This window comes from Chironomus tepperi, unplaced genomic scaffold (assembly GCF_022539635.2).
Source record: "Chironomus tepperi strain 1889 unplaced genomic scaffold, CSIRO-AGI_Ctep_v1 contig_81, whole genome shotgun sequence".
Lineage (NCBI taxonomy): Eukaryota > Metazoa > Arthropoda > Insecta > Diptera > Chironomidae > Chironomus > Chironomus tepperi.
The window spans coordinates 863,604-879,394 of NW_027226203.1; the positions used below are offsets into that span (position 1 = coordinate 863,604).

General features: G+C 33.1%; 1 protein-coding gene across 1 annotated transcript in view; it reads right to left on the reverse strand.

Moving 5' to 3' along the window:
- Positions 1-419: 419 nt before the first annotated feature.
- Positions 420-15,791, reverse strand: part of LOC139085687 (neurotrimin-like) — a 29,153-nt gene continuing 13,781 nt past the window's right edge. Inside the window, exons 7-14 of the mRNA XM_070633801.1 lie at positions 8,101-8,160; positions 7,833-7,901; positions 7,679-7,699; positions 6,641-6,757; positions 2,913-3,062; positions 2,490-2,555; positions 1,638-1,715; positions 420-1,577 (exon numbers count right to left, since the gene is read on the reverse strand). Of these exons, the coding sequence (XP_070489902.1) occupies positions 1,453-1,577; positions 1,638-1,715; positions 2,490-2,555; positions 2,913-3,062; positions 6,641-6,757; positions 7,679-7,699; positions 7,833-7,901; positions 8,101-8,160 (686 nt within the window). The 3' untranslated portion in view covers positions 420-1,452. The remainder of the gene's footprint in view (positions 1,578-1,637; positions 1,716-2,489; positions 2,556-2,912; positions 3,063-6,640; positions 6,758-7,678; positions 7,700-7,832; positions 7,902-8,100; positions 8,161-15,791) is intronic.

Sequence of the window (15,791 nt, forward strand, 5' to 3'; positions counted from 1 at the left end):
GTAGAACTAAATTGGAATTTTTAAAATTTGACCAATACTGTGTTTTTATGATTATATATTAAAAGCAAAAAAATATGAAATTTTAAAATTAAGATTGAAAATCCTAAATTTAAATAAATTATGGAAATTTTAAGTTTCTAAATTCTAAATTTAAAACTTTTAAATTCGAAATTCAAAATTTGAAATTTCTAAATTCTAAATTTCACAAATTTAGAAAATATCGTGATTTAAAAACTAAGAAACTTTAATTTTTAAAAATTTTACTATTAAAAGATCCAAAAAAAATCAAATTCAAAATTCAGTACAATCCTTTTTTTGTATATTTTGTAAAAATTAACAAATGCATTAGGGTTATCAACCAACGTTCTTAAAACCTAACCTAAACATTAAACCATACTTTTATATCATATCCATTCTTACTCAATAGAACAAAAAAATTTAAATATTTTTTTTTACTAATAAATTCTTTCATTTTGTTGTTTTATCTAACATAATTTAATTAATTATAAGTAGGGTTGTCAGTCTCGGGATTGAAAAGTACTGAATTTAGGGATTGATCCAAGCATACAATTCAATCGCGGGATTGAAACCTCTAATAATAAGAGTTTTAATACTATTTCCTTCAGTTTTTTGTCTTGAGTGACATGAAAGTTTTTTGTGTGTAATTTCCATATTTTAATGCTTTGGATCCAACTAGTCTTCTTATTTGCCGATTAACAAATGAAAATGGAATCCTATCTATCCTTATTAAGGACGAATAGCTACTCAAATAGCACAAGTGGATTAATTAATCGAAATTAATCTATACCAAATTAGACACCAGAGTGGCATGACTATAAAAGGATTCCAGATTTAAACCTAATCTGGAAAAATCTGTTAGAGCCACACAGGAGTGGAGTTAGAAATTTGATCGATTGGCCGATAAGTGCTGTTCGGATTATAATTGATACAGTTTTTTAAAAACTGAATATTTGTTCCAAAAAGAATAAATACAAGACATCGATTTATAAGACTTAACATGTTGAATAACTGTATCTGATCGATTCCATGGATCACAATTGATCTGAATGACCAGCGATCCTACATCATCATGCGTCTTTAACTAAAGTAAAACAACCAATTCTACGACTGGAGTATCCTAACATTTGTTAAATTACGAACAAAGCTTGAAGTCGATTTAAATTTGTATGAAAAAGTCGACTTGAGTCGACTTGACTCAATGAACTCCAAGTCAATTTCGAGCCTTGATTATGAACTTGAGATCAATCCTCAAACATAAAGTCATGAAAATTCAAAGAAAAATTAAATAGATATTGAACAACTCAACAAAAAACCTTTCATGTCACTCAAGATTTCCTCCTCTATTTTACTCTGTTTTTTTTTTATAATCTTACAATAGCTACATAACATTCTCTATAATTGATATTAAATTAATTAATATTTTCTATATCATCAGTTGAGCAAATAAATTACAAGAGAAGCAATCGATATTGATGTAAGGATGACTTGATATTGACAAGCAACAGACATCGAACATGAATAGTCGTAAGTGTCATCGGGATTTCCGATCATGAGTTCTAAAAAAACGAGAAAAATTGTTGATTTAATTAAAATTGATTTAATTTCCAATTTACTACCTTTCCGTTTATTTGATCCTTCTGGATCATCTTCAATATTGTTCGACTCAATCTGACTGTTGAATTTTTTGTGTTTGGCTGAAAATGAGGAAAATGAGAAAAAATTATGAAATTATTAGAATTTGATATTGTGGCATTGTTCGGATGTAATTTAAAACTCGAAGAAAAAGTGTCGTGCTGACTACTAAGAATAGGATAAGATGATGGAGAAAGTGAATTTTACATTAAAGTTAGGGATTTGTTGATTGGAAATTAATTCAATTTAATTTATGGTATTCTGGGGATTCTCAACATTGAGTGAATTTAGAGACAATTATACAAAAGAGGGGCATGCAACTAGGTTATTTGAGATTTTCACTTTTACATCCATTATTAGTAAAGGTCGAAGTTTTATTGAACACGCCACAGTTCATTAAAAACTGATTGTAATTTGTATGAAATGTTATACTTCACAAGAGCTAGAAATAATTTCAGGGAAAATTTCAATCTCTTTTTAGTTAACTGAAGTGAATTCAAGTCGACTTCGACTTCAGATTCTTAGATTTTTAAATCAAATTGGTCCAAACCCAGGAATGCGATCAAGCAGTGGATAACATCCCTTTGGGTTTCGCAGCACCCATTAGTTGCACACTAGTATGATTGCCAACCACTGTTCTAAAGGCATCATCACATCATTTTGACATATTGCCTCATACACAGCACCACACCAACTATCTCAAATCTAAGTCTCAAGTCCGATTATCTCGAGACGCTTCAAAAACTTTCAATTTACATTATGTACATCCAACAAAATACTACAACAGAAGTTCTACACTAAAACACACCTAGAAGTAGAAATTCTTCTGATTTTACCTTTCTTACCTTTTCTTCGTCTTCCTTCCAACCAATTATTGTAATTGCCATCATCATGTGGAAGTTCTACAAAAGGAATTATTGTCAAAATGAAAAGTTTGATTGAAATTAGAAATTTTTGAAGATTTTTGACGTCTTCTACCTTGAGGTGGGGTTTTCAATCTCGGGATTGTAATGAAGTGGGGTCGGTTTCGAGGATGGTAGCATGGCATGGCGCGGTATAGGGACGAAACTGTCACGGTATATTGATGCACATGGCATGGCATAGTCTTACACTATACCAAGCCACTGGTTCACTTGTACCGTACGTTTGGCTATCAAATCAATGCCATACCATCCTACCAATACACCAGACCCCCGATGACTGATCCCAAAATTGAACACCCAAACCCCAACAACATCCCCAAATCAACAATACTCAACTGTATAGTTTAATTGTTCCGTCAGTTTCACCAAGTGAATTCTTAGCGACACACATATAACTGCCAAAATCACTCTGACTAACTGACTTTATCGTTAAGTTCATGTGCACCTTGTACGCATTATCCTTGATTGATGTCTCAAATTTTCCACCTGAAAATAAAAAAATATAAAAAATTTCACATGCATCTAAAATGTCAGCATTTAAACGGAACAGACACGCAAAAAATAAAAATTGAAATGTTAAATGTGAGAATAAAATTTATTTAAAAATATAAAATAGAAATGTTATGTGATATAAGGTTAGTGGATGTGCTTAAATAGATGATTGAATATTAACCAAATAATAATGGCAGTCGTTGAGGTGAAAATTGCAATGGGATTTCACAAAACATTGTTGTTGACGATATTGTCCTTGCTGAGTTTTCATTGCGATGATCATAAAAAGTAATATAACGAGTGTTAGGAGAGTGAAAAATAAAAGCTGGAAGCAAGTAAGGAAGGCATAAAGGGGTTAAGGGATTGGAGCGCATTTTTTTTTTAATTTTAGACTAGATTTTATCGACGACAGTCAAAGTCATTAGCAAAAGATTCTTAATTTTACAGACTAAGCTGCACACTACAATGCAGGGGTGAAGCTTGAGGACAGGGAGTATTGATTCTTATATCCACTATTCCTTCTTAAGTAGACCATTAACACAATGTATTTTCTAGGGCACAGACAGACACTACAGCGCAGCTGTCAAGCCAGAAGGGAGAGTGGGATATTGGCCTTCATATCCCTTAAATCCCCTGAATATGCCAACCACTGTCACAGCGTATTTGCTAGGGCAACAATATCCACTACAGCGTAGGATTGAATCCAAGGAGGGGAGTAATACTGACAAACGTAGCTTTTCTCTCCCTCCTGAATACGACACCGACACAGCGTGTTTGCACTCATACCTGGGATAGAAAACCCCTAGTCTCTATATTAACGATATGACACTAACTTGCCATAAGTGCACCATGACGACTGCTTTCGACCCATTTTAATACGAAAAATTTGGTTAACCGCATTCTGTTGCTCGGGTAAGAAGAACCAAAAACCAAATTACCCTAAGCAAATCCACAAAATATAACTAAATACCATAAATACCCCAAAGCACTCCCAAACACACCAACCCCAACACTACACCATCAAAAAAGCGACAAAATTCTCTCGAGTCCAATTGAAGTAGCGGTAGATGGTGTGTGTATTGAGCTACTGCTGCTGCCGATACTTTTTGGTCCTGATGTTTATTTTATTTTTGTTCCGTTGTCTCCCAAAGAGAAATAGATGAGAAGATATTTAAATACATACATAAACTCATATGCTCATGTGTGTATGAATAATATTTATTCTATTTAGTCTACATTCTGCATCTCTTTAGAGCTATTATGCTAATTTTGACAATGAAAAGTTTTTTTTTTTGGAAATTGAATTGAAAATTGAAAATTTATTTTATGATGTGTAGCTATGGCAAGAAAGTTTTTAATTTGGTAGTGGATTTATGTGGTGACACAAATGTTTAGGGATGATAAGCTCTTAAATTTTGACACAAAATTCCCTTAAGGACATCCAAATTACTTAAAATATAAATTTCATGGTTGAATGACATGCACAAAAGCTGGACAAAATTTTCATGTCTTTTCCAATCCTTTTGTTCGAATTTCTATTTACATGAACTGATTACGACCGATATATTCATTCATTTGAATTGCTTCAGTCTATCCACAAACACATTGTATTGAAGACTTAAATTGAAAGAAAATAAAAGCTGAAGAAAAGTATCAAATTTCCAATGTCTTTTTATTTTCCTTTTTATTCCACTTTGTGGTTGCTGGTTGGTGAGAAAAAAATATATAAAAAAAGGCGCATAAAGGGAAAGAAGGGAATAAGAAGGAAGTAGCAGTCTTAATAGCATTTGTGGTGACATAAGAAAATGAGCATGTGGATGAAGAAGTGGAAACAAAAAATCAATTTTCAATTCAATTTGTGACGTGAAGTTTTTTTCTTATTTTTTGAATTTTTTTGTTGGGTTTAAAGCCGAACTGAACCGCTAGCCGAGCTTGCTAGGTTACCCTATATTGCTGTATTGACGGTAAGACATGAAGCTATCCTGGCGTGACCGTATTGGAGCATTTCGATCCGTTTTCACAGTGATAAGTGTGTTTCACAGTATATTTCACAAATAAGTGTGTTCAAAGTGAGTCGAAGTGGCTCGGTGGCGGAATGGTTTAGAACTTCTTTGAGTGCAGTGGTCTGGCGCACTCTCATTCGTTAAACAATCATTAACCGCGAATCGCCCTAGCGCAGCTCTGGATCTTAAAGATCTGAATAGCTAAAAAAAAAGGTGTAAAAGTGTGATTCACAGTATTGTGTCACTTGAGCAAACTGCATAAGTTGGTTAATTGATCCAAAATCTAAAAGCCGGCCGGTGTGACTCTATCAAACCGAATCTGACACCAAATCAGATTCACACCGACTAGAAGCCAGGTTATTATTCCATTTATCGGTTTGTTCTGTTCGGAAAATTCTTGGACAGTGATGTGATTAAAATTTGACTTAAATTGGTAAGGATTCCACAAAAATAAGTTGAAATTGTGAGTAAACATGGATAGTTCATCGGATTCTACTAAACTCATCAAGTAAGGCTCCTCTAATGGTCCTTTATTAACCCCAAATGGATTAATACCAAATGCCAACCATATGGATCTTACATTGAGATGGCTTGCATTTGATGCTAATAAACGAGCTAAAGGACGCCAATAAAAGCTCCTTACCGAAGCCTCCTTCATGCGTGTTACTCCAAAATGTCAAAAGGCATTGCCTAATCTTCCTTTTATTCCCATTTTCCCTTTAATTTATTTATTGAAACTTCAAATCCTATTATTGTCAAATTTAATCTTCTAAATATCAATTAAGCACATAAAATGACACAAACAAAGCAGTAAATTTGACATAAAGATTCTTAAGAAAAATTTTCTAATTCTCCAGAACAAGGAACAACATTTTAATTCAATTGTTTCAATTTATCATTTTATGAACACTCGTACATAACAAAATTTGGTCATTATAATTTTCCTAACAACTGAACTTCACACTTGCATTCATTTAATAAATGTCCAAAAAAATATTAATCTGACTAAGTGAAGCGACGAGGAGGGACGAAAATTGATTGGAAAATTTTCAGAAAATTTATTTTCAAATGAATGAGTTATGAGGAACTAAAGTTTTGAATATGGATGTGGATATGAATATGAGTTGGAGTTGGAAGGGAAGAAGCTCAACTGAGTGAGACAATTTAATTTAATTGATGATTTTATGGAAGTTTAGAGCCTCAAATTGTAGTTTGAATGGTTATAAGTATTGGATTAAGATGCAGGGTCGTGCGTAAGTTGCGTCTTTACTTTAGGCAGGACTTCAAAGTTGAGGCGAACTCCAATGGAAGTGGACTCCAGTGGAAGCGTCGTTGAAGGTACTTCTTCCGATATATTATGACCCAATGTTTACAACATAGACTACAATATCACTTGAATATTTGGCAACTTTTTCGACCAACGATGTCTTCTTGGACTTCCAGTCCAAACCTTCAAAATCCTACCAACTCTGACTCATACCCAAAAATGAATGAAACATTTAAAAATTTAACAAAAGACAATATTAAAGCTGTTCCGTATCTAATTTAATACCGTATTTAATAACTCACCTTGCGGCACTATTTCTCCTTTCTCCCTCATAAAATAATTGATTGATTTCGGAAATGCTTCCGAATGGCACTCGAGTGTAACTTTTTGTCCTTCATAGGCGCCCACTAGTTGATTAGCTGTTAAAGAGGAGAAACGAAATTTGATTTATTAATGAGAATATATTGTAATCAATCTGAAGAAAATTATGGAATAAAAACTCAAAAGACATATGGCGTAGATCCCATGCAGAGGTGCCTTCCGGATCAACAACACCAGTGCTTTTTAAGAAATGTTCATTACCGCGAATTTGTGCAAATTCATCTCAAAATATTCGGTCCCTAACAGCACAGAGTATTCAAGAGGGCATCGATACATCACCATATTCCCCAACTCTGTATGCTACATTACCCAGGGTATATCAATCGAATGTATTTAGTCCCAATTTGTATATTACGAATCACACAAATCGAGTTTGAGTTTAGAATATCGAAAAAGAATCTGAATTAAACTAGACGTTCCTTGGTATCGAACACGGGACCTTTAAGTTGATTGATTGACTTCTTAACTATTTGACTAGTGCTGGGTAACCTATGTGCCACGGCACACTTGAATGTGTCGCCAAAATTGCTTGAAAATTCCATGAAGCGTATGCAATGATATTGCCCAAGGCTTACCATCAAGGTGTGCCGCAAAGAATAAAAGGTTGCCTACCACTGAACTAGACCATTGCCCCTTCTAATGGATACACAATCTAGAAGAATTAGCCATCAATTCTACCTAACTTCTTTAACAAACTATGTTAGCTGCGGATTGAATCCTTCAGTCTAGCATCGACAAGCAACACATGTAAATAAGACTAAATTTTAATTGTTAATGCCAACATTTACTCAATAATTTAACTGTAATGTTCATAATTACATGATTACAACTCATAATGTCATCTTTACTCAAATTACAATCCCTAAATATAGCCTAAATATGCCACTGATTTAGAAAATGACAGTATAAATAACTAATACGTCACTCAAAACGACCTAATAATAAATTAATTAACTTACCAACAGATATCATCGGTGGAACTATAAATAGGAATAAGAATAGAAGTAGAATCAACAATATTATGTAATTAAAAGATTATATGAAGCATGTACAGCATCATAACAAATAATATAAATTTCAATTAAGATTATTTAAATGTAAAATTTTACATACAATGTACAATGAGTGTGATCCTTTTAGATACTGAGGGTGGAACGCCATTAGATGCAATGCACAAATATGCTAACCATTGATGTAAAAATAACAGAAAAAAAAAATAGAATTTTTAGAAAATTCCACAGTTTATTGAATTGGAAATTATTTAGGGGATATTGAATGGATATAAAAGGATGAAATTGTCATCGATTGTTGTTGCTCAATCCTGTTGATTTTGTTTTTTTTTGGATGGATCTAGTCCAATAAATGCAGTCTGTGTACTTACATCCCATATGCAGACGATTAACTCGGGGAATGTTCAGTGTTGCGCCTTCCACTGTAAGCACTATTCATCGATTATTTTTTATGATGATGATGATGGTGGGGACATCCGTTTCGAGTGTTTTTAATTGAGTTGTGGACGGAAAAAAATATGAGAATATCAGATTAAATTAGTATGAAAGCAGGAAATGAGTATTTATAGTTATAGGAAGTTTGAGTTTAAAAATTTAAATTAAATAAATTATCTTTGAATTTTAAAGCGGCGACTTAGGATTCAAGTTTAAAATTGAGATTTAAAGTCCAAAACTACATTTTAACGAATCTTGAAAATTCGAAATAAAGCAACGGTTTAAGATTGAATTTTAAAGCGGCGATTTAGCATTCTTCAAAATGTAGACCGGGTCTTGAAAATTCTAATTAAAGCGACGATTTAAGATTAAAATGTATAACGGCGATTTTTATTTTAAATACTACATCGTCGCTTAAATGCAAAAAAGTCGTTAAAAAGTTTCAAAATTAAAAAATTGACTTAATATTCAAAATTTGAAGCGATGATTAAAGATGACTTAATTTTAAAATACAAGTCTCCGACTATTAAAAAAAAAGAGCTTGAATCGTTTATCGAAAACAATTTCAAAATTAAAGCGACGACTTGAAATAACAAATTAAATTCCAATTTAAAATTCAAAATCAAAAGCGGCGACTTAAAATTCAAAATTAAAAGCGTCGACTTAAAATTCAAAATCCATCGCAACGACTTACAAAACCAAAACAAATTTGAATAAACTTCCAAAAAAGCTCATCAATCCTTCAATTATCCACGCTACTTCCTAATACAAATCCATCCATCTTCAATTTTCATTTCCAGCCACTAAATCAACAACACCAAAAAGTTTGCCTTTTCATCGCCTTCATTCAATTCATATTAATTCATTTGTTCGTTACACAGAACACATTATTCAGTCATCCATTCATTGACTTTTTTTCTCACCCACCATACAGTCAGCCATACACATTCAATTTTCATAACTTTTCATTGTTCAATAACCATTTCCTTCCATTCCTTCTTGTATTACATCAGTGAAATAATATCAGGTGGCAGCAATAAATAGGATAGATAGTGCCATAACAAATTGAATCTTAATCATATTTGATTTTATTTTATTTTTTTCGTAACGGGATATAAAAACGTCATGGTAAAGTGAATATTAATAGACAATGAATGAATGAATCTGATATGGTGTGGAATTATTATTGCTATTATCATCGCTGTTTGCTGTGTTGTGTTATTGTATTGCTGGGGTTATTTTATAGAATTTTCAATGGTTTGGAACTCTTTTTTTGGGGGATGGGTTTTGAAAAGCTTTTTAGAGCTTTTAATGGACATTATGGTGAAATGTAGTGAGTATTATGTGAATCATTGTCATATTGGCAGCACTGTGTGTAATAATTGAGAGAACGGCATCAGGTGGGATTCGAACCCAAGCCTTCACAAATGAAAGGGTTGCAGAATTTGGTTCGTTCCCTAATCATTCGGTTGCTGAGTCTTTACTCTGGCATTGACCGATTCTCTCATATTAAGATTTAAATTCCAGATTCCATTCTCCTCCGACACCTTACTTACTTCTCTGTTAGTTCCAGTCCGGCTCTCTCTTTGGGTCGCTTAGTATTGGCGGATTCGTATGCCAACGCACCCTGTATTAACCAGGGCCTCGTTTGACTCTGTTCTACTATGTGGCTGTCTCAACCACGAGGAGATGAAGTTGGTACTTGATGTGGTAAGGCTAAGTGCAGTATGTGACTGCATATGTTTCGATTTCGGATACTTTACAGAAACCACTGCGACACCTAAGGCTGGATCATTATCTCAGTAAACTACATCAAATTAACGGAACCTGTCAGTTCCGACTTGGTTCCGACTAATGTTAAAAAATTTCAGCACTCGTCCAAGCAATTTTAATGAGCTTTTGGGGCAATTTCAAGGTTTTTGGTATATTTTTTTGAATTTTTTGGTCAAATAACAACCGAATCATGTTCAAAATGTGCACAACTTTGCACAGGGAACTAACAGTCGAGACAGCCATATTAAAGCTCCCAAAAAAATCTCATTAACCCACAAAAAAATCCCCAACCTCACCCATTACCAATCAACTCATAACTCATCCCCCGATTATCATCATTGATATTGAATATTACAAGAAAAAAAATGTATGTAGAGAAATTTATAGCTCAATTTTCATTCGTTTTCACTTAATATTGTTGTTTAGTAAAGAAAATTTCCTTCCTTAATTCCAATAAACAGTCAAGAAAGCATTTTTTTTTGCCCCTTCATGGGCTTATTTCATTACACACCGAAAAAAAAAATTGGAAAAAAAGTTCATTTCGTCGTTGTAATATTGTTAATTTTTGTGTCTTTTTGTGCCAATCTCCATAATTTTGTTTTTGCTGCTGCTACGTTCATTTACTTTTTTTTGGAATTCCTCAATATTTTTCCATTTCTTTTCTGTTGGTTGAGCGAAGAAAATTTGCTTTTAACTCGACTGTCAATAATGCTGATATGTTTTAGTCTAGCGAGGAGTCATTGTTATGATTTTAGGGGGAAATTTTCGATATTTTTGATTTAAAAATTCAATTTCAAAATTTCAAAATTTAACGGTTTTTACAGATTCAAATTTCAACAATTTTCAAAAATTCAAAAATTCAAAACTTAACGGTTTTCAAAACTTCAAATTCTACCGGTTTTCAAAAATTCAAATTTCAGAGGCTATCAAAAATTCAAAATTTAACGGTTTTTAAAAATTCAAAACTAAAGTTTTTCAAGAATTCAAGTTTTAAGAGTTGTCGAAAATTCAAATTTCAACGGTTTTCAAAAATTCAAATTTCAACGGTTTTCAAAATTTCAAATTTTAACTTTTTTCAAAATTTCAAAAAGTTGAAAAATCAGCAAATTTCCCATAAATTCTGACAAAATTCTCACAAATCTCATTTCACCTTCGCCTTAATTTTTGTTTCCATACAACCAAAAAGTCTCAAAAAACTAGTCGAAAACAAAAGAAAGTCAGCATGCCATCGACAACGATGACGATGATAATAATGACGATTTGACGAGGCAAAACAACTAGAAGACGTAAAAAAAATATAAAACACATTAAATGAAGTCATTTCCTCTTATCATCGACATCAACAGGAGACTCCTTTGTCATGCACACTTGAGAGTCTATAATTAGTAAACAATGGGAAATGGATAGGTATGTACACAAGTGAAAGGGGTGGCAAATTAGTTGGATTTGATTGGATTTTTTTTTTTGAGGTTATGTTAGGAAGGAGGTGACCAGCCACGACTATAGCAATTTAAAGTCTAGCTTAAATTTCAAATTCTGTCATGATTTTAAAATTTAAAGTAGTTTCATACCCCTTCAGGCATTACAAGCGTGTCTGTTCACAAAACCACGACATGATAATAGCACAGGCTGTATTGTAATTGTAAGACTTAATTATTGTTTATGTTTTAATGATAATTCAATGAAACCCTTAAATAAGCCTCTAATGAGGCAAAAAAGTTGATTTTTTTTTTGTTCTGTATCATTTGATCGTTAGTGCGTTGATGTGTAATTAAGGGATTTAATTGAACACTCGATTGTGTATAGAGTCATGTAATTTAATTATTGTGCTTTAACTCGTACAAAGTAGGTGAAATTTTAAATTAATATGAATTTAAATCAATTGGTGGTGATGATTTCTTGCAGTTTATATGTATTTTTTGAGAATGAAAGGTACTAGGAATTAGAAATTGGCAAACCATACAAATCTAATTTTTTGGATAGAGCAACAAAACGATCCTAAAACCGACTAAACATCCCTTGAGCTTAGATCGAGTCTGACACAATTGCTTAAGAAGACCATAGTGGCACTGCTGATTTCCCCTCCTGCAAAATTCAACCTCCATAATTTTGTCACAATTTGTCATGTCTTAAAGCAGTCTCTACTCATCAATACAAGACTTACCCTTCCAATTTTAAATCCCCATTCCCCATATCCAAAAACCAATAGACATCCCGACCATAAATATATTCATGAGCATTGTTCACACACAAGCTGAAGAAATAAAAATAAAAACAATTCAAATTGTATCAAAATCACATAAAAATAACGATCGAAATGTCGTAAAATGTCGTTCCTTTACGTGCGTATTGAAAATTGTATGTTGGACTGCTACTTTTGTGCCTCACAATTGGTTTTCTTTCCTTTTTCAATTTCTGATGTCTTTTTTTCTACTGCTTTCTATTGCCAAACATACGCCACTTTTCCCAAGACAAAAATTCATTTTCATATTGTGTGTGTGTGGTTAACGTACATAGTTTGTGCCAAACTTTGAACCAAGTGAAAAAGGGAAAGAAAAAATCAAGGCAGCAGTAACAATAGAAGGGAAAATGAAAATTTGCTTATGTCTCATTTCTTTTCATTCATTCTTTTATTATGATAGTTTTGTTGTGTTTTTATATATTTAGTGCTAGTCTTTTTTGGAGGTGAAGGAAGAAGAATGGCAAATTATGTTAACTATTTTTGGGATCATGACCTTTTTATTGCTTTTTTGGAAAGAAATAATAGGAAAATTTTTGAATCATGATTGAAAGATTTTTGAAGAAAAATTTTTCAGTGCCGCTTAATGTTAATTTAAATATGATGAACCAGAGATATTGAGATCCTGATCTTGAGATTTTGAACATAGATTCTAAGAGCATTCGCCCGGAAAGCGGTCCTAGATCGGCTAATTTCATTGAATCTGAGATGAGGCTAGAGTCAAGTTGTTCTGGGGTCGGGTTTAAAGCAATTTCTGTGCATTCTGTTTTCTATGTCACTTTAATACGTTACAAAATACGGCTTTTTTGATAATGGATATGGAACTCTCAAAATTTCAAATGGGTTAATCAAACCTATCCCTTCCCTCTTCTCCTGGGTGTAATAAGTAAAAAGCCCCTAACTGAACTTTTATATAATTTATCCTTAACATCCTCTCATTTTTAACTCATATTGCCAAAGATAAAAGACGCAATTGCTTAAGATGAAATGGCCTTAGTAAAATTAACCCCAAAAACTGCATGCCGAAGGTTTTTAAATAGAATACTTTTAAAAATATGTAGTTTTTACACTCGAGGCATATAAAACGCTGAAAGTATCAGGTCTGCAATGTTTAGACAAGCCTCGAGCTTTATAATGAAGTGGTTTTGCATTTTGGTACACAATTCCTGCACGGCGATCATGAATTCGAGACTTTGCAGGATAAGTTTCTCGTTTGTTGCTTATTCGTACCTTATCAATATCTTATGTGTTAAAAATGAAGCTAAAAACCTTCCATTATATACAAAAATTACACCATAAGCGCTGTTCCGGACCTTACTTTAAGCTGAAGGTCCTTATAAAATAGTGGTGAATGTTTCCACATTCTTTTTCCACACCAAAAACCTACAAATGTCACAAATGTCTCATACATCGAACCATGACTCATGCATCTTAACATGATTCAAGAATAACCACAATTCACATTAAATAATGTTCATCACGATCAACTTGCTGGCAATAAAATTTTACGAGGAAAATAATAAAAGTGATCTGACACTTGAAGTACCCAAAAAAGACCAAGACGAAAAAATTGTCTGACCCACAAACAAATTGAGATGAAATGAAACATAAATAAGCGAATTTCCAATTTTACGACATTTAAAAAGGCACAAAACTTAAACTAATTTTCTATTGCCAGTTCTGAAAATTGAAAAAAGAAACAAAATAAAAAAAAATTCAATAAACTCTGAAATATTGTTTATTATGAGCAGCAGCAAGCAAGCAAAGCAATAAAAGGGGGTAAAAATTTATTGAATTAATAAAAACGAGACAGCACAGACAGCGTTGTGACACAAAATGGGCATTTAAATATTAATTTGGAAACATTTCAATTTTATAATTGCATTTGATTTGCATTAGGCATTAGCATATGCCAATAAGAGTATATAAATTTTTGTGCGGATAGGACAAGTGAGTCAATTTTTGAAGTGAATATTTATGAGGTTTTAGTTGGAACTGGGGGGAGGGGAGGAGTGTTAGACAATGAAGTGATTTGATGAGGATTTGGCTGACTGTCTAAGAGGCTATATGTTTCAAGCAGCACACATGAAGAAGGGTCCGTTACAGAGTTTTAAGGCTTCCGCGAAACCAACGTCGGAGTTTAGATGATCCTTTGAGATCCTAAACTATAAGATTTTGATGTTCTGTACCTAAAACAATCAGGAGGGCTTAAGAACTCATGGAAAGAAGCAGTTGATAAATACAGCATTGCACTTGGTATCGGCAATTGGCAGACGAAAGCCATTTATAGAGCCTGATTTAAGAGATGCCCAAGGGATGTCGTGGATGGCAATAGATCTGTACGTCCAGCGAATTAAATAAGCAGGTACTTAAAATTGAGTACTAATCTACCTTTTAACAAGAATTTCTTGCTTTTCAAGTCATCCTGCTTCACTAAAAATCTGATTATCCCTAAATCTCCTAAACCCAGCTTAAAAATTCCGGTAAATGCGCTCTATCCTCCTCTTCTTGGTGACTTCCTTACTTTAACCTTCACTTCAACCTGATTGTTCCTAAAATCCTCAATACCCAACCAAAATCTTCCAAAAAATGCTCTCCATGTTACATCTTCCTCATGCCTTCCTTCCTTGCCAAGCTTTCCATCCAAACTCCCCAATCCAACTTCCATAAATTGACACAATAAAATTGCAATTGCCATTTCGAATGCCAAATATCTCATTTCATTTCACTAAAAGATCTAATTACTAAAGTCCTGCGGGATTTTTTTTGTTCATTGAAAGATGATAGACTGGAAGCAGCCAGCACAGAAGCTTCAGAAATAAAAAATTCAAATGAATTCAATTTTCTAAATGGATATTTAAAAAAAATACTCAAATGCTGTGTATTGGCCATCATAAAAATTGAGCAAAAATATCATTTTTAATCTATAAAAAGAAAGGAGATGAAAAAAATTTGTTGATGCTTTTTATGCAGCGATGGTTGAAGTCCAGACTACAAAGTTGTTGGTTCGAGGGGGTTTTGTGGGGTTTGGAGGAATTTTTTTGTGGATTGAGGAAGTTTTTTTAGAAGAAAATATTATTATTGAAGTTCATTAGATTAATAAGATTTTTATTGATTTTTTAATGAGTATTTCTGAGCCAGAAAAAGATCAATGTGTTGGAATGGTTGCTGAATTTGAAGACTAAAATTGAATTTGGTCTTGAGTTCTAACAAATCGACAGTCATGGTTTCGTCATCGAATCATGGTGCGAATCTTAAACAATAAAGCCTCAAATCAACAAATTAAATTAATCCCCGAAAAGCACAAATTGGTTAATCGATCAAAAATGCGGCCCTATGGTCAGCCTAGCTCTAATTTCGGAATAGTTTGAAACCGATACCTTGACAGAGTCACGTCAGCCCTACAACTTGCCATCCTGGATTTTGAATTGATTAATCGACTTTTGCAATTCGGTAATTGTTCTTGCAAGATGAACAGTGAATTAGAGGATATAGTTTGCTTCTAGCTCGTAAGACATAGGTTCGATTCCTAAGAATTTGTCTAGTCTCAATTGAGCAGCTTTTCACCGTTCAAACTATAAAAGTCAGCTTTAATAAAGTCTTCGTAGTGAAGAT